This window comes from Ambystoma mexicanum, chromosome 2p (assembly GCF_040938575.1).
Source record: "Ambystoma mexicanum isolate Mex_15411 chromosome 2p, UKY_AmexF1_1, whole genome shotgun sequence".
Lineage (NCBI taxonomy): Eukaryota > Metazoa > Chordata > Amphibia > Caudata > Ambystomatidae > Ambystoma > Ambystoma mexicanum.
The window spans coordinates 1,379,978,805-1,380,005,561 of NC_090923.1; the positions used below are offsets into that span (position 1 = coordinate 1,379,978,805).

At 47.2% G+C, this 26,757-nt stretch overlaps 1 protein-coding gene across 1 annotated transcript in view; it reads right to left on the minus strand.

The window, feature by feature from the left end:
• Positions 1–26,757, minus strand: part of LOC138567514 (UPF0764 protein C16orf89 homolog) — a 546,721-nt gene that overhangs the window by 305,582 nt on the left and 214,382 nt on the right. Inside the window, exon 3 of the mRNA XM_069645784.1 lies at positions 19,899–20,049. Within this exon, the coding sequence (XP_069501885.1) occupies positions 19,899–20,049 (151 nt within the window). The remainder of the gene's footprint in view (positions 1–19,898; positions 20,050–26,757) is intronic.

The following is a 26,757-nucleotide window of genomic DNA, read 5'->3' on the forward strand; positions in this document are numbered from 1 at the left end:
GTTACATGTCTGTGCATACTGAAGGGCTCTCAGATTATGATGGTCTGTTCTGACCTCAATTACTTGTTTAGCCCCTAACAGTAGGTGTCCCCACTCTTCAAAAGCCCTCTTTATGGCCAATAGCTCCTTTTCCAACACGGAATAGTTTAATTCAGCCGGAGACAAAGTCTTTGAGAGGTATGCAATCAGGCGTTCCTGGTCCCTGGTGTCTTTCTGAAGTAAAACAGCTCCAATGGCATAATGAGATGCATCAGTCTCCACTATGAATGAGTTATCCTGATCTGGGGTCATTAATACTGGGGCAGAGGTGAATATTCTCTTTAGTTCTTCAAATGCCCCTTGAGTGGAATCTGACCAATGAAAATGAACTCCCTTCTTCAAAAGTGAAGTAAGAGGATGAGTTAAATTGGTAAAGTGAGGTATGAACCTACGGTAAAAATTGGCAAATCCAACAAACCTTTGGATCTCTTTTACCGTAGAAGGGGCAGGCCATTCTTGAATGGCGGAGATCTTAGAAGGATCCATGGCTATCCCAGTATTTGATAGGATGTACCCCAAATAGGCGACTCGGGACTGGTGGAATTCGCATTTATCAATCTTACAAAAAAGATGATTATGTTGTAGCCTAGATAGAACTTCTCTGACATGCTTCTGATGTTCTGGTAAAGATTTGGAAAAGACCAGGATATCATCCAAATAAACGATGACATAGTGAAGGAGAATATCCGCGAAGAGATGGTCCATAAATCTTGGGAATACTGATGGAGCGTTTGACAAACCAAAAGGCATCACCTGGTACTGATAATGGCCAAAAGGGGTGTGAAATGCAGTCTTCCACTCATCTCCCGATCTCATGCGGATGAGATGATATGCCCCTTTAAGGTCCAACTTAGTATATACCATGGCTCCATTGACTGCTTCAAGAATATCTATTAGAGAGAGAGAGAGAGAGAGAGAGAGAGAGAGAGAGAGAGGCTCTCAAAACCAATGCGGCTTTCGAAATGAAAATGAAAATGAACCAACAATATAAACCTATCAAACCCTCCGCCAACTGTCAAGACAAGAACAAACTACTAATGTCAAGTTATGCCTACCCGAACACTGTGTAACTGGGATTATGAAGGAAGGCAATGAGTTTAAACAGAAGGAGGATCGAAAGAGGTCACTGTTCCAAAGCTGAGTTCCTAGCAAAGTATGGGAGAAAAGGTAAACAGTGTTGCAAGTTTGCAAGGATCCAAAGGGAAAATAGAAGCACAAAGAAAGATACAAAAAGATCCTGTAGCATACTCACGGAGCGTCTGACAACCTCTAATCGAGTAGTGACGCGACGTAAAATCCGCTCTCCATTCTTTTATCGGATCTTCTTCCGTGGGCGTGGCTACGTCCCCCTGACGTCCTGCTTCCTGTGGTAACGTCGTGACCGTAATCACAACTAGATCGTCAGCACTTCTTACAGCTGATGCCGTCTCAGAAAAGCTAAAGGCACGATCATCACACACATCTCGGAATGTAATGGAAGAAACCATTACAATACCAAATACAATGAATCTCATTATGAAACCTGCTGTTGAATTACTTTATTTGTGTACTATTGACTGTGCTTGTTGACTGTTCGAAAACAACTAACTGCTATTCACCCTTATAGACTCAGACACTTTTTCTCTTTGTACTTCTCAGTTTTTGTGCCATGACTGTTTTTACCTCCCCTACACCCAGGTATTTAATTATAAACTTTTGATTTATCTCCCTTGATTTATTTATTAAAAAAGGTGTGCACATTAGTAATTAGGTATTCCTCTTTTAGAAAAGATACAGCACTTGATGACATTTTAAATCCTTCTGTATGGAGAGAGATCCAAACTATCTGGCCAGGCAACCGCCAAGGATGGATGCTTCGGCTCCGGCATCCTTCAACCCAGATTCAGAGATGTTCAGCATAGAAAACACATATTTTGACAACCATGTGTAACAGGAGGGGCCCATTAGCTAGGAATGTGAGCTGAGCATAGAATGTGGTGGGGAACAGGCACGAGAGCATGCACCCTTTGAATGGGACAATGGTGCCCTCAAAACTCACCAGTTCTTTGATATGTAGCACAGGAAGGAAGATGTTTGTGAGTGGGAAAACCAGAAGATAAGGTGCGGGAGGGTGAAAGAACACACAGGCAAGCACGAGCAAGCTCTGGCGTGTTGACAACCACCATGATGAGGCCCTCTGATTCCAAGATGGTAAATCCCCTCTGTATCGCCACTGCTCCGTAATGTGTAATCAGAATGGTATTTAGCCCACATGATTACGAGGTTGATCGAGTCCCTGCAAACCATTCACAGCTCCCACCACCAATGCAGCTGAAATGTCCTTGATGAAACCACTGATGCCCCAGTTCTTTTGCAAGCCGGATTATAAAAAGAGGCAGGAGCAGGATCAAGGTCTAGGAGTCTGGAAGGAGGTTGGAAAACTGGACTTGGGCAAATAGAGTGAGGAAAGAGTAAGGTAAGATAGCAAATCTAAGGGACAGGTTGAAGATGGAAGTGGGAACGACCGAGGAGAAATCTGTGCAAAGGAGAGTTTGGAGCTGGAGGAGGAAAATAACCGGGGGTACGAAGAGGAAGAAAGAGGTTAGAAAGGAAGGTGGTAAAGTACAAGGAAGAAGGGAGAAGCAGCAGTAAAAGGGAGAGTTTGTAGTACCCAAATCCAGGAGAAAGGTTAAATTAGTACCAGGTGGAAAAGAGGGAAAGAGATAAGATAGAGAGAAGAGAGGTTGAGATGAGTGTGGGAGAGAGTGCTTGAGAGAAGAAAACACATAGAGAGAAGGAGTGAATGGAGAAGTCTGTGTGTGAGTGTGTGAGAGAGAGAAAGAGAAAGAAAGACAGAGAGACAAAGAGTGAGAGCGAGAGAGAGAGAGAGAAAGAAAATAACATATTTTGTTTATATAGATTTCTGCTGTCACATCTTGGAGTAGCTGGCGACTTTGGGATAGATGGAAACGGCGCCCTCCATTGACGGTTCCATCACGTAAAGTAAAGCGTAGAGTGCTGGTCTGGTTTTCCTTGCAGCGCGTTCCGACGCCGGTAGTTGTCTTTCCCCCACTTCCGGTTTCAGATGCGTTGCAACGACCCGTTTTTTTCCTGTTCGTTCTGCGCTGCTCCTTGCTTCCCGTTGTTTTCCCTTTTAGCCTTTTGTGGTACTTTTCCCCTTCTGCTTTCGATTCTACCTTACTCTGCTGATTTCCTCTCCTGTGCTTCCTTTCGTCCTCTCATCCTCTGCTGGACCTATTCCCGCTTGCCTTCCTACCTTACCACCCGCCTTGTGTGTGTTTCCTGTTACTCTTGGTCTTTTCCTCCTTTACCTCTGCCTTGCTCTGCTTTTCTTTTGCCTTCCTGTGAACTTAACCGGCCAGCCTTTCAGATCTGCTCTGCCTTATCCCCGTGACAGTGTTGTTATTCTGGTTCCTCTACCCTGCCTGTCCCAGGACTGCTTTCGCCTCCCTTGTACGGAGTACTTGGTGCTTACTTGTGCTTGGTGCTTGCTGCCCAGATTGCTACTCGACCACTATTTAGGGTGCTGTTGTGGCCAGATTCTCCTCCACAACCCATTCATCCACCAAACTCCATCATTGTTGCTGCCCTCGGATATTATTCAAGTGCTAAAGGGATCTCATCATCACATCCAACGTAGAAGGACCATTATGGGTTTTTTTATGCCACTGACTTTTTCCCCACTTTTAGGCGGCTGCCGAGGATAACCACAGCTTACCTATTAGGTGACACTGTGGCGTCCTTCCACGGTCGCCCCTATCTACATATAAAAAAGGAGAGAACCTGAACCAAAGACAACCCGAAGCCAACACAACGTTGGAAACATAGAGGTGAGGTGGAAGGGGAGGTGGGAGGAACAGATTCTTCCCAAGGGGAGGAAGATATTACAGACTCTTCTGACACTGCCAGGGGAGGAGCCATGCTATCTAGCTAGTGCCCACTGTTATTGTTAGTCCCATGCCCAAACTTAAGACAATTGTGAAATCAGGTCCTGTGGTATGGCATGTTAACCTTGGATAGTATCATAACAACAATGAATGTAGGCTGATAACCCACTCAGGGCAGCTGGGGAAGACTTAAACTGGCATCACCTCTACCTAAGACGTGAGAGAGCCTTCCATTGTACTGCAAGCCCTGGAAGGCCACTTTTCACACAGACTACAAAAAAGGGCTCAGAAAACCCTAGGAATTGTGAGTGAGCTTCGGAAATAAACCAGTTCACAAATAGTAGAAGTTTATGGATATTACAAACAGAACAACATACCTACATTAGGCTAGGATTTGTACATTGAGCTAGAAATGAGTGCAAGCACACCAGGTTAAATCTGTTGCGTTCAACTGTTCAATGATTTAGTGCTGAGATGGCTCAAGTGTATTTATTATGTGTCGAGGGTGCGGGGGAGAATAAAATGCCTCTGGTATCAGAAGACAAAACTATATGAATGAACACAGTAGACTACCCATAATTTAATTGGTATTCCCGTCCCCTGCACACCTATCAATACTGATGGACACCTATCAGTCAAGATTTCAAAGGATTATTGACACCAATAATCCCACATTTTAAAACATTAGTTGCAATTAGAGATAGTGTTCTTTCGTGTTGCGATTCAAAAAGGTTTATTTACCAATTGAAGAGAAAAAAATTCTTTCAACAACTGTATTTTGTACTCATAATATAAATAATAATATGTATCCACTTGAGTTCTTTTCATTGAGCTTTAAATTTCAATTCTCAATACTTAGATACAGTGATAAGCATGCATATAACACAAGAATAACTTCTAAAAATTGTGAGCTCTAAGCGTTTTGAGAGTCAACTCTCTTCTTCAGGAGCAAACAAATATTATATATCAGATTCAATCATTATGGATACATTTTGATACATCATAAATCAATTCTTCTTCTCTTCCATATTTAGGTTGACTCTGTTACATCTCTCAATTCTGTCGTGCCACTGTGAAGTAATGGGCGCTTGTGTTACACACTATCAACGTTGGTCGTGGTGGCAAAGCAGGAGGATAGGAAGAGCCGCACATAGCGCTATTCTATCTCTTCCTAAAGCGACAGTCCCTACTTCAGAAAGCAACGGTCTAGTTGTTCCGCGTACGACGGATTCACTCACATCGGATCACGTGACAACGCACGTGACGGCTCACGTGACTCCAGATAAGGAAGGAAGAGCCACCAGCAGACGCGTCGCTACTGCCTTTCCTGACGCTCCGTGAGTTCGTTACTAGGGTTCCTTCCACAGTGCTTATTGCTTTGTCTTTCCTTCGTTTCTCTAACGCTGCCCTGTTCTTTCCTCCTAAAACACACAGACACCTCCCTCGCTCGTTATTCATCTCCACCGATCTCTCGGATAGAGAGGTTCTCCAGGCACCAGTGAGTAATCCTATACTCCGACTACTCTTTAGCCCTTTACCCCTCTCTCCCTTAACCATCCTGCTCTCCTCCTTCTTTGTCCTCTTAGTTCCTCTGTTCTGATAAGAGCGAACAGATTCTTCAGATTGCCGGAAGCATCCCAGAACACTCTTTCCTCACTAAGGACTTAAGCCTTGATACATGGTACTTTTCCCCGCTTACTTTCAAACCTTGCTCCTCATTGTAGCTTCCTGTACTGACGCTCTTCTGTCTCTCTCTTTCTACTAGAAAGGTCATCGATCTTCCCTGCATTACAGACCGATTAGAGGAATCCATTCCGACTCGACACTTCCTTCCGAAGTGTTCCGGTTATCCAGGGTTTTCTTCCCCAGGAGGGTTTCCCTGGGGGTTCCGCTTCCCTCCTCACTGAGATTACCTGAAGGGAGAGAGGGAGCGGGGCATCCACGGGAGATTTTCCGATATCTGCCTGTTGCCTCGATCATTGAATACTATACAAGTCGCCAAAGTTTACAGCTTGTCCTTAAATGCTACGGTGCCGGGTGAAAACCTAAAATATGTAAATGAAGCTAAGTTGAAATTCACTATTTGTGCACTAGTTGAATAGTTATATGCCCTTTTTGATATAATTGTTACCTTTTTCTGTGTTGGATTAGTTGGGCTTCAATTTCAATTCTGTGCCCGAAGACTTGGTGTGTCATTTATTCCTTATGCCTGAGTTTCATGACTCCTGTAAAATAGGTGATTTGTGTCAATATATTTGTATAACCATTAGGGAATAGTCAACATATTCAACAATATGGTTTAGGTGATTTTAATAAAGATGCATTACTCACAGGGTCGTTCTGTGCCTGTTCTCTCAGTTCAAGTTTGCGTGTCTAACATTTCCCTGGTTTCCCCGTGCTGTTGTCAGCCTGTGTTCAACCTGATGGAATTAATGTGTATTTCGTAGGTCATCTTTCCTGGAATTTGTTTTAAATCCCGTGAAAATCAGTAGTAATTAATAATTAGTTGGCTATTCACTGTCTAAAATGCTTACCTGTGGACATTCTGTGAATATGGCGGTAGACAGTTTCCGTGATTCTTGTGAATTTGCCTGATTTTATGCTGATGCTGCCTCCTCAACGGTATCTGTGGACGATTATATCCTATTGTTATCCCGCTTCTAACTCAGAATGTGCATCCCCACCAGTTTACTTAAAGCTGCGGTTACCCTGTTAGGAACTTACTTCATTCCGACACGTACTGCTGCTTCACTGTCTCTGCCATGCCGGGCAAAGTGTTCTGTTGCTTGGCAACGTATTTAAGGCAACGTGTCCTCGTATCACGTTATGCGTTCGTGCCTTATGGAATCATAGGAATTTTAGTTTTGGATAAAACTCCCATCATATTCACCCGTGCCGGGGTATATCTATTGAATCTCATTATCTGTTGCTACGTGTAATAATACATGGAACCCATTGTCCATGAATCGTCTGATCCCCCTATTTGTGAAATTGTATCTGGTATGACCACCGGACCAGTGTCATAGGAGTTGTTCTATGGTACATTTATGTCGCCTTGTGTTACAGTGGTTTGCCTATAAATCACAAATCAGGATAAGATGAATGTCAAGAGTGCCTTGTTTCTAGTGTGACTCTATTACATCAGTCATTTCTGTTCAGCATGCTGTCATCTATTTCAGATATGGGCCCTCATTCCAAGTAGGGCGGTAAGGGATACCGGGCACCGGTAAGGAGACTGGTGCCAGTAATCCCTTACCGCCCTACTACGAGGTCCCTTAGCGGGTTCCTTCCTTAACACCTGGTCTGACCAGGTGTTAAGGATAGGACCCGTTAAGGGCCCTGGACGCAAGTAACAGGCTTCGCATACGCCAGCCCGTTATTTGCACCCTCCCCATTCCCATTGAGCCCTATGGGGCCTCAAATGGGAAAGGGGAATGGTTTGGTAAATTGGGGACTTACCGGTCCCGCCAAGGTCAGACTGGACCGGTAAATCCCCATTTCACCAATCCGGACACGGTACCATTACCACCAACCTCGGAATGAGGGCCATCATCTCTAAACATATCCGATGCAAGCTTCATCTCTCTGGCATCCTGTATAGTGATTCACTAAGGTTTTAATGTCGGCTGGACCTGTGCCCATTATTTCGCAATGGGAAAATTGATCAAATTTAAATTACATCATTGCATAAATTCAATTTACAAATTAGTTTTCATTAATTCACGAATGGTTACATGAATATTCACAGTATGTCACTCTGTTAACTGGTAACTGACTCTTCTAGCATCTCTGAATTGTTATGTGATGTAGACTATCTATTTACAATCACACAGTTGAACATATTTCAAGACTTTAGTTTCAGTAATTCACAGAAATACATTTAGTGAAAAAATTAATTCATCCCTGTGGCTCCAAAGAGTCTAGTTTATGTATCCAAAACATTTCCGTGCGGGATAGAATCTGTTGTAGATTCCCACCTCTAAGTGGTTTTGTCACTCTCTCCAAAACTAAGATTCTTAGCTGCGAAATTGTGTGGTGTTTATTTAAAAAATGTCTTGCTACTGGAGACTTCAAATTTTTTGTGCAGATATTGGACTTGTGTTCTGAAATTCTTTCTTTAACTCTCCTGGTAGTTTGTCCTACATAATACTGTCCACATGGGCAGAGGAATGCATAGATTGTGAGTTTGCTCTCACAGGTGGCGTAGTCATGCATTATTTTTTGACCTGTGTATGGGTGTCTGATATAGTTCCCCCTTTTGAACATTGTTGCAATGGCAGCAGTTCAAGCAGGGAAATGTGCTTGTCTTTGGTTTTTCCAAGAAGAGTTGTTTATTGTTCTCTATACGTTCTACCTTTACCAATAAATCGCTCAGATTCTTGCCTCGTGTGTAGGCCATGAGTGGCATTCTTGGGAATAATGTGCTCAAATGCTGATCCAATCTTGTAATTTTCCAATTTTTCTTCAATATTCTTTTGATTTATGGGCTTTGTTGTGAATATTGTGATAGGTATATCAATGGGTGATCTTCCTTGGTCTCTTTTTGTTTTGGTCTCAGTAGGTCCAATCTGTTCTTCATTCTGCATTTTGTAGCTGCTCCAGTCAAAATGTCATCTGGGAAGCCTCTTTCTTTAAATCGTGTGATTTGTTCCTTTTCTGCCGTATGTTTCTTCTTCTGAAACTATGGGGGTAATTCATAGAATTCAGCGCACAAGTGGCGCACGCGGCTGGCGCACAGTGTGCGCGTGCAAATCCCTGCGCCAGCCGCGTGCGCTAAAATACATTTCCGCGCACAGCGTATTCATGGATTCCAGCCACCAAAACCAGCCGTGGCGCACAGTGGCGCAGCGACCCTGCAGCAGCGCCAGTTACGCCCCCAAGAACGCCCCTTGCGCAGGGAAAAGCCATCAAAATCCCCAATCCAGCACAAAGGGCTGCGCTAACCCTGTACCAGCACGGCAAGCGGGGTACGTGTATCACTGGGGTGCGCTGGAAGTTTCTCACGTGATTTCAGCTGGGTACGTGTATTACTGGGGTGCGCGGGAAGTTTCACATGCAATTGGCCCTGTGCGAGCGGGGTACGTGTATTACTGGGGTGCGCGGGAATTTTCACACGCGATTGGCCCTGTGCGAGCGGGGTACGTGTATTACTGGGGTGCGCGGGAAGTTTCACACGCGATTTCAGCTGGGTACGTGTATTACTGGGGTGCGCGGGAAGTTTCACACGTGATTTCAGCTGGGTACGTGTATTACTGGGGTGCGCGGGAAGTTTCACACGCGATTGGCCCTGTGCGAGCGGGGTACGTGTATTACTGGGGTGCGTGGGAAGTTCCACACGCGAATGTCCTGGGTACGTGTATTCCTGGGGTGTGCGGGAAGTTTCACAAGCGAATTCAGCAGGGTACGTGTATTTCAGGGGTGCGCGGGAAGTTCCACACGCGAATGTCCTGGGTACGTGTATTTCGGGGTGCGCGGGAAGTCTCACACACGAATGTCCTGGGTACGTGTATTTCGGGGTGCGCGGGAAGTCTCACACGCGATTTCAGCAGGGTACGTGTATTTCAGGGGTTCCGGGGAGTACTACACGTGAATTGGCCGTGTGGGTCCTCCCAGGTGTTCGCTCTACAACCTCCACGGCCCCTGCAGGCAGCCCACACCACGGGGGACTACCCTGCACCCTTGGTCATGTCCCGGAGGCAGCCCATCCACCATGGGCATGCCCCCCAGCCAAGCCACATGTCACCTTGCACTACTGATCAACAACGCATGTCTCCCAGCACCTCCACCCCCCAGGAGTGCAGGGCACCCTCCACCATGCCCCCACACAGGTCTCCCAGCAACCCCACCCCCCAGCATCCAGGGGCACCCTCCACCAGGCCCCCACTCATGTCCAACTCATGTCCCCCTGCACCCCCACCCCCCAGCACTGTGGGGCACCTGCCAGCAGGCCCCCACTCATGTCCCACTCATGTCCCCCTGCACCCCCACGCCCCAGCAGTCATGGGCACCCTCCACCAGGCCCCCACTCCTGTCTCCCTGCACCCCGACCCCCCACCAGTCAGGGGCACCCTCCACCAGGCCCCCAAACATGTCTCCCTGCACCCCCACCCCCCACCAGTCAGGGGCACCCTCCACCAGGTCCCCACACATGTCTCCCAGCACCCCCACCAGTCAGGGGCACCCTCCACCAGGCCCCCACACATGTCTCCCAGCACCCCCACCTCCCAGCAGTGCAGGGCACCCTCCACCAGGCCCCCACACATGTCTCCCAGCACCCCCACCCTCCCAGCAGTGCAGGGCACCCTCCACCAGGCCCCCACTCCTGTCTCCCTGCACCCCCACCCCCCACCAGTCAGGGGCACCCTCCACCCAGCCCCCACACATGTCCCCCTGCACCCCCACCCGCCAGCATTGCGAGGCACCTGCCAGCAGGCCCTGACACATGTCCCCCAGCCAACATGTCATCGCAATCTAGATCCCTGGCCCTTATGGGCAGCCTCCACATGCCAAACACCCACCCAAGTATTGCATCCACCCACTCAGAATTGCCAATTACATGATACAACCCCAATGGCAAGTATGTAAATAAACACATTTCCCTCACATACACACAATGGGTGTAAGTGAATGTCAAAACCCATATCATGACATGCATGAAACCAATGATATGATACTACACATTGAAGTTTGATGAAAAAAATGTATTAAAAGCAACATAAATGGGATTAAAAATAAACAAACGACAATGGGAACTAAAAACAAAAAACCAGCATGTCCGTAAAATAATGAAAAACCACAAATCATAATCCAAAGGAAAGGTGTCCAAAGTCACAGTTCAAAAAAGTACATACAAGGGAAAAACAAAACCAAAAACCATTGCTCCATGGCTAAATAAAAAAAAAACATAATCCAACAGTCAACTATATACAGATAAACAATCCAGGGTTCATGATCCCAACTGAAGAAATGAAACCTATCTAAAAATACTACGTAATAAAAAAAACTATATACAAAAATGTTGACCATTGTCCAAAAGGTCCAAAATCAAGAAAAAAGCAAAGGAAACCTAACACTAACTACATAACTATTTACAAGGGCAGCGGGCTAGTCCAACGGCTCACTGGATGTTGTCATGGGCCAGGGCATCATCGAACTCCTGTTCAATGGCTTGGAGGCGGGCATGTTCCCTGGCCCCGAGGTCTCGCAGGGATAAAGCAGTGTCCAGCTCCAACTCCCTTCGAAGACCCTCGAGGCACTCAGCCCGCCTCAGCGCCCTCCGCATGGAGTTCTCCACCCTGACCATTGTGAGCCGTTCCTCCTCTGCCCGCTGCCGCTCTGCACCTATCTGGTGGCCCAACCGCTCCCACACGGAAACCACTCCCATTCCAGGGTTTTCCTGCCCTCCGGCCGATGCCTGCACCCCTGATGTTGATGGCCCCGAGCCATGATGCCTCCCACGTCGAGCCTGCCGCTGCCTCCGACGCAACTGTCTGTGCCAGCACAACGGCATCCAGGCTGATGGAATCCACCGACGCTGTCGTGCACGTGCCCTGCCCGATGATGCCGTCACATCCTCCATCTGCTGGGGTCCAGTTGCTGGAGTGTCCACCCCTGCTGGACCTCTGACTCCCGACTGTGGCAGGGATGGGATCCCCACCGAGTTGGCTGCATTGGTCGGGGCAGGTCCACAGGGGGCCCTGGTGGCATCTGGGCCGGAAGACGGGATGGAGAACGACTGGCGCATAGCCTCCACAGAGGAGGAGAGGGTCGCCAAAGTGCCCGACGCATGTACGAGACCCCCGACCACGACCGCTCCCAACTGGGCCACGTTGGCACGGTGCTCTTCGTGATGACGTGCGTGCTCCCCCCGGGAAGCACGCACCTCATCACGAATGACACCCGTGCGCAACGCGACACTAATCAGGACCTTCTCCATATGGCCAGGGGTCCCCTCGTCCGCAGGTGGAGGGGAGTCAGATGACATGGACATCCCCCTACCTGCGGACGGGCCTAGGATGGGGCATCCCTGCTGGTGCATGGTGGTGCAGTCACAGTGTCAGGGACAGTGACATGCACAGGCACCTCCACGGCGACCTGTGCTGCCTCCTGCCCCTGCCCCTGGACTGCACCACTTGCACCAGCAGGGATGCCCCCACCAGGCCCCATGTGCGGCTCAGTAGCGGCCTCCTCCTCCTCTGTGCAAACCACCAACCTGGATGGCTCCACACCGTCTTCCGCCATTGCAAGCCCCTTTGGGGGCTCACCCACCCTTCCGCTGCAGCCATGGGGGCATCCCCGCCGCTTAGCTCCACAGCGACGTCTCCGGCCTCTTCTTCACTTTGCGCTGTGTAGAGGGAGACATAGAACACAAGCATCAGGGTACTGTACAATGGTCCCCTAGACAGGAAGCAATAGCAGATGAGTGGCACTGTCAAAGATCACTTCCATCATGTCCCTCCACAACACATGGGTCAGTGCAGGCAAAACACATGCAGTAACAGGCATGGCGCATGCTATGGACATAAGCAAACATGTCCAAGGGACTCTTGAAACATACAATGTTGTTTTTGAACCCACATGCATCATGGGTCATGCCTATCACATTCACACACTTCACCGTACTTTCATCCATCTGGACTCGTACACCCCAGACACAGTGGATGCAAGGATAGCTAGGCTGCATCAGTGGATCTGAACATTGACACAGACATGTGTCATGCATCCATGGCATTCACAAGTCACAGACACGCAGGTCAGACACACAGACATGGAAACCATACATGTACATGGCATCATCACACATCCCTCACCCCCACCCATGTCCAGGAACAGAGACTGGCATGCTCTCATGTGTCCATTCCGCATAGGGCTCCCCATGTAGCATTTAAACACATACACCAACCGTGTGCTTCACACATTACTGGTCTCACATGCATGACCATGATGTCCCTGCACACACACACGCGTACATGGCCTATGTCACACATACAGGCAAGTATCAGACAACCAGCACACTGCAACATGCCCTGTCTCACACAGCAATGTGTGGCCACTTACCGCTCGACTCCAGACGGGTCTGCCTCTCAAGGACCTGGACGTGGAGCGCTGGGGATATGCGTTCCAGGACCCTCATCTGATCTTCCGACAAGTGGCCCTGGCACCCCTTAGCATCCGCTGCCTTCAAGAGGCGCCGGGCCTTGTTGAGGGTCCTGGACCTGAAGTCCTCCCAGCGCTTCTTGACATGATGTAATAGTCGGACTGCCACCCCCTCCGCGTTGATGGCAGTCACAATGTCCGTCCAGATCCTGTCCCGTCCATCCTTGTCGGCGCGTGATGATCCGAAGAGGGCATCATAATGCCCCAGGACATGCTCCACCAGGACACCAACTTCCTTCTTACTGAAGCTGGTGGCCCTCTGCCCCTCTGGCTGGGGGTCGCCAGTGGTCTCGGATGGTGTTTGCCCCGACATGGCGACCCCCGAGGCAGGTGTGGGTGGGCAACTGGGTCCTGGGGCTGGGCTGTGTAGCGATGGTATCCCAGTCGGGAGTCTTCTGTTCCAGCAGGGGTGGACACAGCAACTGGACCCCTGCAGATGGCTGATGTGCAGACACCAAATGGCAGGGCACGGTGGCAGCAGGCAGGCAGGCAGTCAGGCAGCAGAAGATGGCTCGTGTGAGGCTGCTCGGGAGCCTGGGGGGCAGTAATTCGGCCTTTTGGGCAGGAGCGTGGTCTTCTGTGTGCTTACGCGTGGCCAGCTTGATACGGAGTGATTTGGCACGTGAAAATCTTGCACGTCTGCGTGTAATTTGAGGAAAGGCCCTTAGCGCGTAAGTGTGTCAGCACGCATACGCGATTTCATTGGACCAAAGGCCCTTAGCGCGTAAGCGCATCTGTGACATTTCACGCACGGGCGTTTCCCTGGCAGGGCTTGTAGATCCCACGTGCCTTTACATTGCTCTGCACGTGCTTTTCGTGCGGTGCGGTGCGTGTGTTTTCCAGCCGTTGGGGTTCACACGCTATTACTTCACAGCGGGTGTTGGCTACGCGTTCTTCTACACGCAAGGCAGACGGTGAGTGGTAGCCCGCTCCCCCAGGCCGATCGCATGTGAAACTTCACGTGAACCCCTGAAATACACGTAGCCCACTCGCACAGGCCCGATCGCGTGAAAAACGTCACGCGAACCCCTGAAATACATGTAGCCCACTCCCCCAGGCCCGATCGCGTGAAAAACTTCACGCGAACCCCTGAAATACACGTAGCCCGCTCGCACAGGCCCGATCGCGTGAAAAACTTCACGCGAACCCCTGAAATACACGTAGCCCGCTCCCCCAGGCCCGATCGCGTGAAAAACTTCATGCGAACCCTTGAAATACACGGAGCCCGCTCGAACCCCTGAAATACACGTAGCCCGTTCGCACAGGCACAATAGCAGTATGGGACATTCATCATTGCTGTATATTGGCGCTTTTGTGATGCGCAGGGACGCTACCGCCTGCCTTTGTGTGGCGGACGTGTTTAGGCCTGTGCGTGTCTTTGGCCGTGCGCGGCTTTGCCCTATTCGATTCCATGGATATGTGTGGTTCACGTGCGTGTGGGCGTTCCGTCTGCTTCCCAGCAGTACATCCCAGTTACGCCCTTATTTTCGCGCGTTGTTCCCCATTCCGCGCGTTACGCCCCGTGTTCCGCCCCCTTTTTGGTGTGTGTGCCGAGGTTGTGCGCTTTCACTGTGCGCGTCGCCCACGCCGTTCGGGATGTTGCATTGACGTGTGCGCCATGCACAGGTTTGGCGCACATCCCCAGGAAAACACGCGCAGGGACTTCCATGAATCACACACGTGCGCGTGCGCCTTTTTTTCACACTTGCGCCTGCTTGTGCTACTTTTTTCGGCGCATGTTGGTTCCATGAATCGACCCCTATGTGTCTTATCCTTAACATCTGACTGAGTGGAAGGTTGTTTTTGAGATGTTGTGGGTGATGACTTGTGTAATGTAGACTGTTATTTACATCTGTTGGTTTTCTGTAGGTTGTGGTTTGTAATTTTCGGTCTTTGAGAATGATCTTCACATCAAGAAAGTGTACGTCTGGTGTATCAATTTATAACGTGAATTTAATCTTTGGATTACAACCATTCAAGCAGTCCAAGAAGGTATGTAGTTCAGTTGCTGGTCCTCTCCAAATACCAAAAATATAATTGATGTACTTGTTAGCCCATGTGGAGTTTTTCAAAATGTGTTGTGATTCAAAATAGAACATGAAGGTATTGGCATATTATGAGTACAAAATACAGTTGTTGAAAGAAAGTTTTTCTCTTCAATTGGTAAATAAACCTTTTTGAATCTCAACACGAAAGAACACTATCTGTAATTGCAACTTATGTTTTAAAATGTGGGATTATTGGTGTCAATAATCCTTTGAAATCTTGACTGATAGGTCTCCATCAGTATTGATAGGTGTGCAGGTGATGGGAGTACCCATTAGATTATGGGTAGTCTACTGTGTGTCACGATCCATGCCCCTGACCCCCTCAGGTATAACAGCCCCTTGGCAGCAGTGGGGCTAAAGCCCTTCACACTGGCCCCAAGGGCCTTAAAACCCCATTAGAAACATACATGGAGTCAGTCCTTGCGACTTTGGTGCCAGGCTCATTATAAGAAATAAAGCAATACCAGTTTTGGACCTTAATCCAACATGGAGGCCTATTACACAGCTCAGTTCTTTAGAACCAAGCCATGCGGTCTAGTGTTTTGGGTTTGGCTGGGCCTGGAACTACTTGTCCTTGAACTACTTTACCTGGGCTATTTAAACCACAGCCAAGCAGCAGAACACGCTTCACGTTATTCTGCACTCCTGCAGTGTAACGCTCGCCATGCCCAGCTCCTGCTCATCTGCTTCTCAGGCGGCCCGATCCTGAAGCCCTAAATCTGGTTTCCATTAATAACCTGGAAGAACAAGAACAGCATTAGCGAGCAGGAACACTTACCTGTGAAGTAACCGGTCTTGAATCCATCCTGCGCTTCGCTTACCCCACCCATCTCCGGAGTTCCCAGCAACCTGCAAAGATAAAGAAACAAGGACAGCATTAATACCAATTTTTACCTGGGCAAGCAGCGAGTCCTGGCAGCACCCTGCGCTTCTCTTACCTCGCCCATCTCAGGGTTTCACCAAAACCTGCAAGGGAGAAGGAACAGGGTCAGCATTAACAAAGCGCTTACCTGGGCAAGCAGCGCTTCGATCACTCATCACTCCGGAACATCATCGCAACCTGTACTAAGAAGGGAAGAGAACACAGGTTAGCAGTTAACACCAATAAACAGCATAGCGCTCTGCGCATCACTAACTCACTGTGGTCTTCACCACCGGCGCGGCAACTCCGAGATCACAACCATCCCAGTGAAAACAAAAAGAGACATTGTTAGGGAACAGCATAGTGGAGCAAGACGCAGAGAAGACAGAGAAAATGGAGGGAAATAAAGAGACAGAATAAAGACAGAAAAGGCATTATAACTCACCCAGAAGACAGCAAGCAGAGTCGGAGTCACAGCCGGTCTGGACCCGACATAAGGGCACACGGACCAGTGAAGCAACTAGGTCCACGGAATGCCCGCACCAGCCACGCGCCCCTGCAAAGAGACGCAGGACGGAGAGTTCAAAGCACAAAAACCTAAGGTGAGCAATAACCCCAAGGGAGGGGATTTGGAACAGAGGGAGGTGGGAGTCCACCCGTCACAGAACCAGTATCTTAACCGTCCCTTCTCCTGCTTTAGGCGCTACCCAACGTCTGGCACATAACCGGGCAGAGAGGGGTCTGGGATAGCGCTTAGACCTCCATCCAGTATTGTGTGGTGCCCCGTGGATACCAGGTGAGCGTAACACTGTGTTCATTGATATAGTTTTGTCTTCTGATCCCTGAGGCATTTTTTCTCCCCCGCACCCTCGACACATAATAAATACACTTGAGCCATCTCAGCTCTAAATCATTGAACAGTTGAACGCAACAGATTTAACCTGGTGTGCTTTCACTCATTTCTAGCTCAGTATATAATTTATTGTCCCATTTAGTTGGAGTGGTATCAAACTGATTCCAACACCCAAAACCCTAACTGAATTCACAGTAGGTCTTTTTCTAAAATGACTGCCCTACAACTGAACATGCAAAAACTCTAGCCTTCACAGAAGAAGAGGCAACCCGGATATTGGGTTTAATTAAGAGCACTGGAAAATCAACTCTGACTCCAGAAGATCCTGCTAGAGTAATCATAACTTTGAAAAATTGATCAGGAGAGAAACAGCACAAAACCTTCATGCCTCTACCTTGACAGAATATAAAAAATCCCAAAGAATTCCGAGGGGATTAAGGATCTATTTAAAACCAACTCTCTGTAGATAGAATAGTGACTTTGTAGCTAAGTGGGAACGTATTTTGAACAAGTGCTTCTTGGATCTCATCCTTCTAACCATAGAAGAACTATCAGCATCATTATCAAAATTGGATTCTGAAATTACAGAGCTCAAAGAACAACTAGTCACCTTAACATCAGCTAATGAATTGAAAAACATCTTGGCACTAACCGATGAAAAATTTGATTCATACCAAAGAGACATTGAACAAAGGAAGATAAGAAAATTTCACAGAGACACTTTAGACTATTCAAGAGATATAGGGCTTCATTACTGGGTTTCCTGAATGGGGAATTACCAGGCCATTCCGAGTTTGGAGGGCCCGGTAAATCCTCCCTTCGGGAATCCAGGCCCTGGACGTTCCCCATTCCCATTCGAGCCCCCATAGGGCTCAATGGGAATCGGTGCAGGGAGCCAACAACGGACCGATTACGACCGGCTCGTTGTTAGCTCCCTGGTCCCCTCGTGGGACCCGGTAAGGATGCCTGGTTTTACCAGGCGTCCTTACCGGGTCCCGCAAGGGGACCTCGTAATCATGCAGAATGTGTTTAACGGGACCGCATCCATTAGCGGCACCCGTTAACCCATTCCGCCAGGGTCGTAATGAGGCACATAGTCTATTATTGGCAAGAATTTTACCAACAAAACCAACCACAACAACAACCGGGGAAGAAATTTCCCACCGCGAAAATTCCCAGACGAGAAAGCAAAAGTACAGATCCATCAAGTGACGCATCGAGCGACAACAGAGAACTAACACCTGCAATACCATCGGTATCGGGCATAATAACAGCAGAGATCTCTCCGGGAACAACACCAGAGAATATAGAAGAACCATGCCCGGACCCTTTTTTAGACGCTGCAAGGTCTGAAGAGGCCATAAGAAATCTTCGAAGCAAAAAGAAAACACAAACCTGATCATCAATATTTCAAGTAAAATACTTTCAAAACAACAACTGGACTTACTTAAATTAGGACTATCTTTTGTCCATAAAAATAACTCCAAATTATTTAACGACGAGATCAGTCTAGCCAAAGTAATCAGGAAAATGAAGTTAAAATTATTTTTTGACTCAATGCCGCCAGTGCAAGAGAGATTAACCACTTTTGACACATTGGAAATGAAACCCAAAATTTATTTTTACCCCAATGTGAAGAACTCAGCTCTCGACATGTTTGAAACAAAAATGCAGAAAGACCTGAAATCCATTAAGTACTCTGACCTGAGAAGACACAACCTACGGTAACATCAACATAGGCTACTGAAACAACTAGCAGATGTCAGGTCAATAGAAATCAAACCGGCAGATAAAGGCGGAGCAACTGTCATCATGGAAACAATAACATACAAGGCAGGATGCCTAAGATTGTTACAAGACAAAGAGACTTACATTACCCAATCATAGAGATACAACGAATGATCAATGAAGTAATAGACAAAGCTCAAACGGAAGGATGGATTACAGATAAAACTAAAGATTTTTTGATTTTAAAAAATCTGATAATACTGGTATTTTACGGATTGCCAAAAGTGCATAAAAACCTCACGGATCCACCATTCAGGTGTCAATAATCCTTTGAAATATTGACTGATAGGTCTCCATCAGTATTGATAGATGTGCAGGGGACGGGAGTACCCATTAGATAATGGGTAGTCTACTGTGTTCATGCACTAGGATTTGTACAGTCCCATTTACTTTCTTTTGTCTTTCTTGAACATCTGGATTTTTATCATTTTTAGTAGCCAACCTATTTGGTCTTGAGTTGTCCATTGATCCCTTGCCCTGTGACAAACATTCACTTCGTGGGTGCAGATTAGTTTCTTATATTTTTTATGAATGAGTTACATACATAAGTTTAAATGACACTGTATTGTGTCTGCTGTCTCAGGAATTAACAGTTTCCCTTTCTAGAGGAGATGTTTCCACTGCATCGTAAAATTACTAACTATTTGCTCTTGCCAAAGCTTGTTTGAGGCCCACTCCGTGTTTCTCTGTGATGTAAGGATATAGACCCAAAATTGCTTGCTTGCACTTGTCTGTGCCAAGGACATCTTTAGATACGTGATATACACCACTGTAGTCCATAACGATCAGAATAGAGATTGTGAAGGGATACAAGGAGGTGCTAAGAAAGGCAGGGATGATGGGCTCCGTTCTACATGAGCTTAAATAAGGAATGGTCATGTGACTTGTTTGGTGTACCCCCACTGGGTAAAGGTTTGAATCTACTGGATGGGTGGGAGGCTATTTCCCACTATGTAGGCCTCAGACTTTCAGTTCTCGTTAAGTTTAACTTTTGTCGTGGGATCGTGACCAATAAAAGTGGGAGTCCGGGGGGTGGAGGGGTCAGGTTGTTGCAGTTTGTTCTGGTGGGCTGCGAATGCTTTGACTGGTTTTTTTTAATCTTATCTGGCCTCTGCTACTACGCTAAAATGGAAGTGTGAGCCTGGTTTCTCCGACAATCACCTCACTTGAAAATCCTTTAATGATGCGAAATGTCGTTGAGATCACATCACCACTTATCATAGCCTTTGACAATATACGGCCTGCAGCATTAGGAACATACTTACCCATGTCCTAGGATAGTCATAATGCAAAGGTTGCTCATCTCTAGGGGAAGACATTCTGTTCTGTTGATGGAGTCATAGGACAGTGATGGATCAGTTTCAGCCCAGCAGCCAGGAGGCTTCCAAAAGTCGTCTTTCATAATGGTACCAAAATCTGGAAAAAATCAAAATCAAATTGTCTGGTTTTAGAAACACCTTGAAGAGCTGATTTTTTTTTTATCGAAAAGAGTAAAAATTTTCTTCTGCTTTGGATACCATCTTTTTATAATGTACTGCTTAAGGTTCTTTCCATATACAGAACTTTAGTCAGTTGGTAGGTCCAAGGAAAATCCTTACGAGGTAACCCACACATCTTTCCTTCTTTGCCTTCTGACAAGTAGCCCAGAAGGCACCCAATTGGTGATCTTGGAATAACACAGTCGGCCATGCGACTGGGCTCCATCACTACGTCGCTACCTCTTCCCAGTATTTGAGAATCGTAGTACATAGCCATGCAAGGTGTATAAACCCTGCTGCATGGGACTCAAATCTTTGGCACTGATCTGACCTGGTGGGGTCCAGATGATGCAATTTTACCAGCGTGATATGTTATGGGTTTATGAGCAGATCTTATACCATGTATCCACATCGAGAACCAAATCCAGATCATATCTCCATTTATGGAGCATCCCACATTCTGAGTACTCCCTAGTGTTCTGTATGTGTGCGTAGTTCCAGAGGCGGTATATATTCACAGGACTCTCTTGTGATGCCAACATCAGGGACCTTCAGGGTATATGTCATGGATATCCCCTCATTACAGCCACACTCATGCCCATCCTCCCTTCCCTGGGTTATATCCTTGAAGTCACTGCCACCAGAGTCAATCTTCTAAGTGTGCTTTCCACACAACCCTTCTTGGTACTGTACTCAAACGATTCAATGCCAGCTGCTGTTTCATACTCCCTGTCTGCACTTTCTTTCACTCGGGGCTCCATTTGCTGGGGATAACCCTACAGAGCACACCATTCTCTGAGGATCCACTTGTGTACTTACAGTCTATGTTCAATGCTTTCACCGAGCAATGCGGGCACACATATCCTCTCCTTGTGAGCCTAGCTTCAACACGCCTTCCGGTGCCTGCATGCCGCACATGTAGAGTGGATATCATCGGCTCAGCTCACCATCTTTAGTCGCTGCTCTGGTAGGTTCAATGCCTTCATGCCAGGGAACAGTCACACTGCGGTATTCCTTAGGACATCAGGATATCAGATCTAGTGAATAGTATATTTTCCATCCTATATTCCCCACATTTTATCAGCTACAATACTGGCCCAGGCCTGGCTGGAGCTCTCCATATTCACTTTTCTCTGGCTCTGCCCATCACATGACCTCCTGACCTCTCTGAGTCACCATCGGATGTTTCATAGCAGGGACCATAGCACAATGCTATGTTTTTGAGGCATGCGGCAACCAGACCTCTACACTTGCTCAATGTCTTTATGCAATCACTTGTCACCAAGAACATGCAGAAGATGCTCTTGCCTCCAATGCACATGAACAGAGCGATTCCCGGTTCCTTATTTTTAGGGCTATTTTCCCTAAGCGCTATGGTCAGGGTTTATAAGTATGTCTTCCTTACTTAGGTGCCAAGGCTTCCCCCAAGCTGTAACAGGCTCCCTAAGTGGTGGTGTGTTAGAGCAGCCCATCCTAACTCTTACTAGGTGCCGATGGTGGTTAACAGGTACAGCACACACATTTCACAAATACCACACACTATATCTTTATAACAATACATTCTATACACATGAAATGTTTCAAAGAGTACTTAAAGCAATAAATGGACTTTCCTAGAAGAGAAAATGCAGTTAAAGGCAGGTAAAATGCATTTCCAATCTTGGCCAGTGAAGGGTTTTTAGAGCTACCAGTTATGCAGACTTGGACAGGTTTTGAAGAAAAGAGTTACCTTTTGTCAAAATGTCCAAATGTAGTTTCTGTAGTTTGGTTGGAGTTTAAGTCACGGAAGACCCTTGGTAATGAAGAGGGGCTACAGTTGTGAAGTTTCAAGTGAAGAAAAGACACGCCAGCAGCACTTGAAATTCAAACTCAAAAACGTGTGATCAAAAAACAGTTCTGAAGTAGTCGATTTTGCGGTTTCTGGAGGCAGTCACTGTGCATGTCGTTTGGTGATCACCAAATGCTCCAGGGATGATGCAGCGGTGCAGGATGGACCCCTGGGAAGAATGATTACTGCTTATTTGGTATTTCGAGAGTTGAATGTCTGGGCCAGAGGAGCTGAAAGGCAAAGAAGCTGTGGTCAGTGGTAGACGGCAATACAGAATTCCACCATTGCTCTTGTGCTCAGGATTTGGCTTCTGAGGATAGGTTCAGTTTGAGAAGCCCCATTGGGTAGGGCGATTATTGACGATCTTCCAATGGAGACACATCAGAGAGGGGTGAGCCATGAAAGAAGGGCTGGGAGGTGAGTTTGTTATTGCGGTTGCAGCACAAAGGGCAGCACAAGCTCCTGGTGTTTCCCAAATAGGGCAGATGGAGCTAGGGCACATACCTGATGTCATAGGATGAATAAACTCAGGTCCAGATGCTGCAGAGTCTTCAGAGTCCCTGCAGTAAAGCAACTCCCACTTCTGGATCCTGCAATGAAGGCATGGTCAGGAACCTCTGGGAGACAAGGCCTTCATGCGGGAGCTGTGATCCAGTTATGTCCACCAGAACAGGGGGAAGACGGTGCCACAGTTGATTCCTTCTGGTCTGCTAAGGAGGCAAAGCTCTGCCATCAGATTCAGCGGATCATCGAAATATGCTAGTGCCGATCGTCAGTCCTTCCTCAAGCCTCAGACTTTACACGAGTGCAGGTACAGAGTTTCAGCAATAGATAAGGTGGTTTGGGGGTGTGCTTTTATACACCTCAGGAAGCAGTGCGTGAACACAGCACCCAATCCCCCACCAAGTATCATTCAAAGAGAGGGGTGGTCAGCCAATGACTGGTCACCCCTTCAGGTCCACACAGGCACCCAGGAAGGGCTCACATATACAAAATAAGTGAATCCCCTCTATCCCAGACTGGTCTATGCTAATCAGAACTTGTTTCAGGCTTAGAATACAGGCACAGAAGAAGAAGGCCACACCTGCTCCCCCCACACACAGATGGACAATCAATAATCATGTGAGCCCCTCAGGTCAAAGAGGCAAGCAATGAAAGCCTACATTTTGTGAAAGGGGAGAGGGGTCAAAATAAGACCCAAACAAGATGGTTTCCACCAAATGGAGCCATATGACACAAAGCAAAAAACTACCACCATCCCAGCCTACGGGGGTACTCTCTCTGTCACTAACTGAACTTAAGGGAGGAGGATTTCAATCCCCTCTCCCGAACCACAGAAGCCGAATGGATCGACCCCTCCCACCGTGGTTGGCACGGGCGCCTGGATGTTCGAATTACAGGTAGCCACATGGCAGACAATGGGGGGAAGAAGGAGTCAGGGAAAGGGGATGGACAAATAAAGGGAAGGAAGGGAAGACAACAAGACATAAAACGACAAAAAACCTCCTACAATTCCTGACTAGATAGCTTAATACTCCTGCAACCTGACCTGACTCTATCTTCAGTAATTAGTTAACACATAACACGCCACCCTGCACAACTCGTGAGCAAACATGGATTAGCACAACATAATGCACATAGAAAGACGCTTTGAACATTGAGACGTTCAAATGCCTCACAAAACATGGATTAACATAATACACTGCAGATAAGAAAAAACTTAATAACTGGAAATGCGGGTTAGAAGAATTGAGTTTTCCCTGGTACTTAGACAACAATGTGCCGGCTACCAGACGGGCGTTTATCTTGCCCAAAACCAAGGATTTATGTGCCTTCACTTAACTTTTGGTCCGGACGTCTTCCTCAGAGGTCCGGACATAAATACTTGAAGCTTCTGATTTACTCCATGTGGATGCTGTAAACCGGCCAAGCAAACAAACATAGAAACACTTAACTGATGGTCCGGGAGCCTACTGCGGCTGACCCGGACCTGTAGCGCGGGAGCAGATTAAGGAGCGTGTGCCGCCGCACCCCGGGATATAAAGATGTCTTGCGACATAACCGGCGTGACTCCTGCACACCACTCGCTTACACCTTCAGCGTTCCTGCTTCGCTCCTGCCGCCCATGCTCTCCAACATTAATCAACAGGACATGAGCACGGGCGGGCGGCCGTTAAGAGCCCAATCCCTAATTGCAAAGTGTCGGCAGCTGAGTACCGACAGGCCCAAGGAACTACACATTTCCCCATGCCTGCTGGGAATTGTAGTTTTTAGATATGCCGTACCTGCTTCCTCCTGCACCACAGGCCCTTATTCCTGACACTCTCTGGGATGCTACAGGATACCTTTGGGATACATCTGCACTATGTGTTAGTAGGACTCTTAATGCAGAGCATGAAAACCAGAGGAGCCCTTTCAAGCAGCCTTTGGATTAAGGATGGCTTGGAGGACACAAAGTCCATCCAAAGCCCAGAAAGAAAGCATAAGTACAGGGGGATACCTCATCAGGCAAAGGGTGGCTTTTCCAAATAACACTTACATAGATTCTTTTTACACAGATTCTCTTTTAAAGATATTTTTCAAGAAACAAATAGATAAATAAAGCAGTTGTTATGGGCAGTTTAGCATTTGTATTAATGTAACTCACTGTTATTAACAAGACGTGTGTGTCTGTGTGTGTCTGTGTGTGTGTGTGTGTGTGTGTGTGTGTGTGTGTGTGTGTGTGTGTGTGTGTGTGTGTGTGTGTGTGTGTGTGTGTGTGTGTGTGTGTGTGTGTGTGTGTGTGTGTGTGTGTGTGTGTGTTTTTTTTTGACTGGCTACATTGTATGTAAATGATCTTATGAGGACTTGTTAAGTAGGTCAAATGTTAAGTAGGTTTTGTGTGTATTGAATATACAAGGGAGTAGGTGGGAAAGACCTGGGGTGGAGGGGGGGTAATCACCCTGGCGTGAGGCAGAGGACGAAAGTGATGGGTTGCATGAAGTCTCCTAGGGGGGTGGGACTACCCACTGAGGCCATCCTCTGGCAACACACATCAGTGGGTGGTACCAAGGATTATGTAGGGGTCTGTTGCATCAGTCCCACCCTATAAGTCTCTCTGTGACCCCTTGGTGTGCTTTTACCTGGCCATGTAGGGGAACACCTCTGACTTACCTGTCCCCAGCCCTTCTTGCACAATAAACTGTTGGACAAAAATAAGACAAAGAACGTCCGATAACTGTGATTATAAAAGGCCCGTTATAGGCCGTTTATTGTACCATACACAGGTCTAGATATATATTGGTATATATGTATATAGATATTAATATAAAACACCAAATAAAGATATTGTTATTTATACGAGAACATAGAAAAGAAATCTCTTCACCGTCAATGCTGCCACCAAAGACACCTTCATCTTGGCCACTACAACACTGCTTAGTCCCAGAGCAGGTAGGCAAAGAGATTGCGCATAACAATGGGATCTTGAGCCGAGCGTCCTCCCAAGCAGCAAACTACATCACCCGGGGATCCAAGTTCTGACTGCCTTTTCAGCTTACAAGCCTCTTCTCTTTATGGAGGCTTATCCACGCCTCTTTCAGTTATGACTGGCCTCGGACGAGGAACAGATCACAAGTAAAAGTGGCAAAGAATGGAAAAAAGCAACCAGAAGCAGAAGGAACCAGCTCTCCTCTCCTTGCATTCATTCCCAGGACCCTTTTCACTGCACCTGTATTGCGTTCTCTTTTCAGTTCATCCTTCAACGGACAATACCATAACTATTCTCCACAGTAAGTCCATTGGGCAAATATATTTACGTGAAAAACATAGGCTTTATGTAAAGGGAAGGTGAATATCTAAATGGCCGCGCACTGGCGCCATGTTATTTTAGAGCATAAGCATTACACCCCTCCAAGGCAGGTGAGCTGATGGAGCAGATCCCCATCTAAAGGAAACTCATGCCAGAGGGAATTTTATAAAGGAAATAGGAATGTCTAATACAAGGTTAGCTGTTTTTATAAATTAAGGGGCGTCCTCGGTTGGGATCCCTATAAAAACCCACCTTGGGGTTCCGTGTCGATTGAAGGCATTTGGGTAAGCACTCAGGATGTAGTCCATCTCCTGTTAACAATAATATTATTTTACAGGTGCCACGCCCCTCCCTATCCCTCTAGGTGGAGGGCAAGGTTGGTGGTTCCCATTGGAATGGTCCCTGGTCTGGGATGAGGGAGGTTTAAACCATTGCCTGGATCAGGGCCGGAAAACAGTTTATTCTGAGTGATCTATTGAAGTCAATAGAAAACGTAGTGCTTGTTGTTGAAGAGAGAGTGAGTGTAAGGGAAGTGACCCTCCGAATGATGGGGAGGTTAGTGCCATGCTTTAAGAAATAGATGGCCATTTGGTGTAATGTGGTGAAGTGACCAAAATGGCTTTGGCAAAGTGAGCTGGGTATGGTATCCCCTGTTCACAACAACAGCTGTGTGCAATGAAAGCATATCCCAGCCATAGAACAATCCCTTTGGGAAAAACAAACCAGCAAAAATCGACATGTCTCACAATTACCCTCCTGAACAAAACCAAATGACATACTAGACCCAGGAAGTGGAATTATGACCCTGGGAAAGTATGGACCATGCAGAAGACAAAGCCGGGACAGCTAGGACAGGAAGAACGCTGGAAAATATGTCCCTGGGTCAGACAGTCCAAACCATGCAGAAAAACAACAAGAAAGGTACTAAATCTCCCGTAATCAATTTTTTCCAAAAGTCGAAAATCTAGAAAAGACTAGCAAAATTAGTTTACAGATGTTGAATCAGGAAGGCGACAGTCTTTGATAAC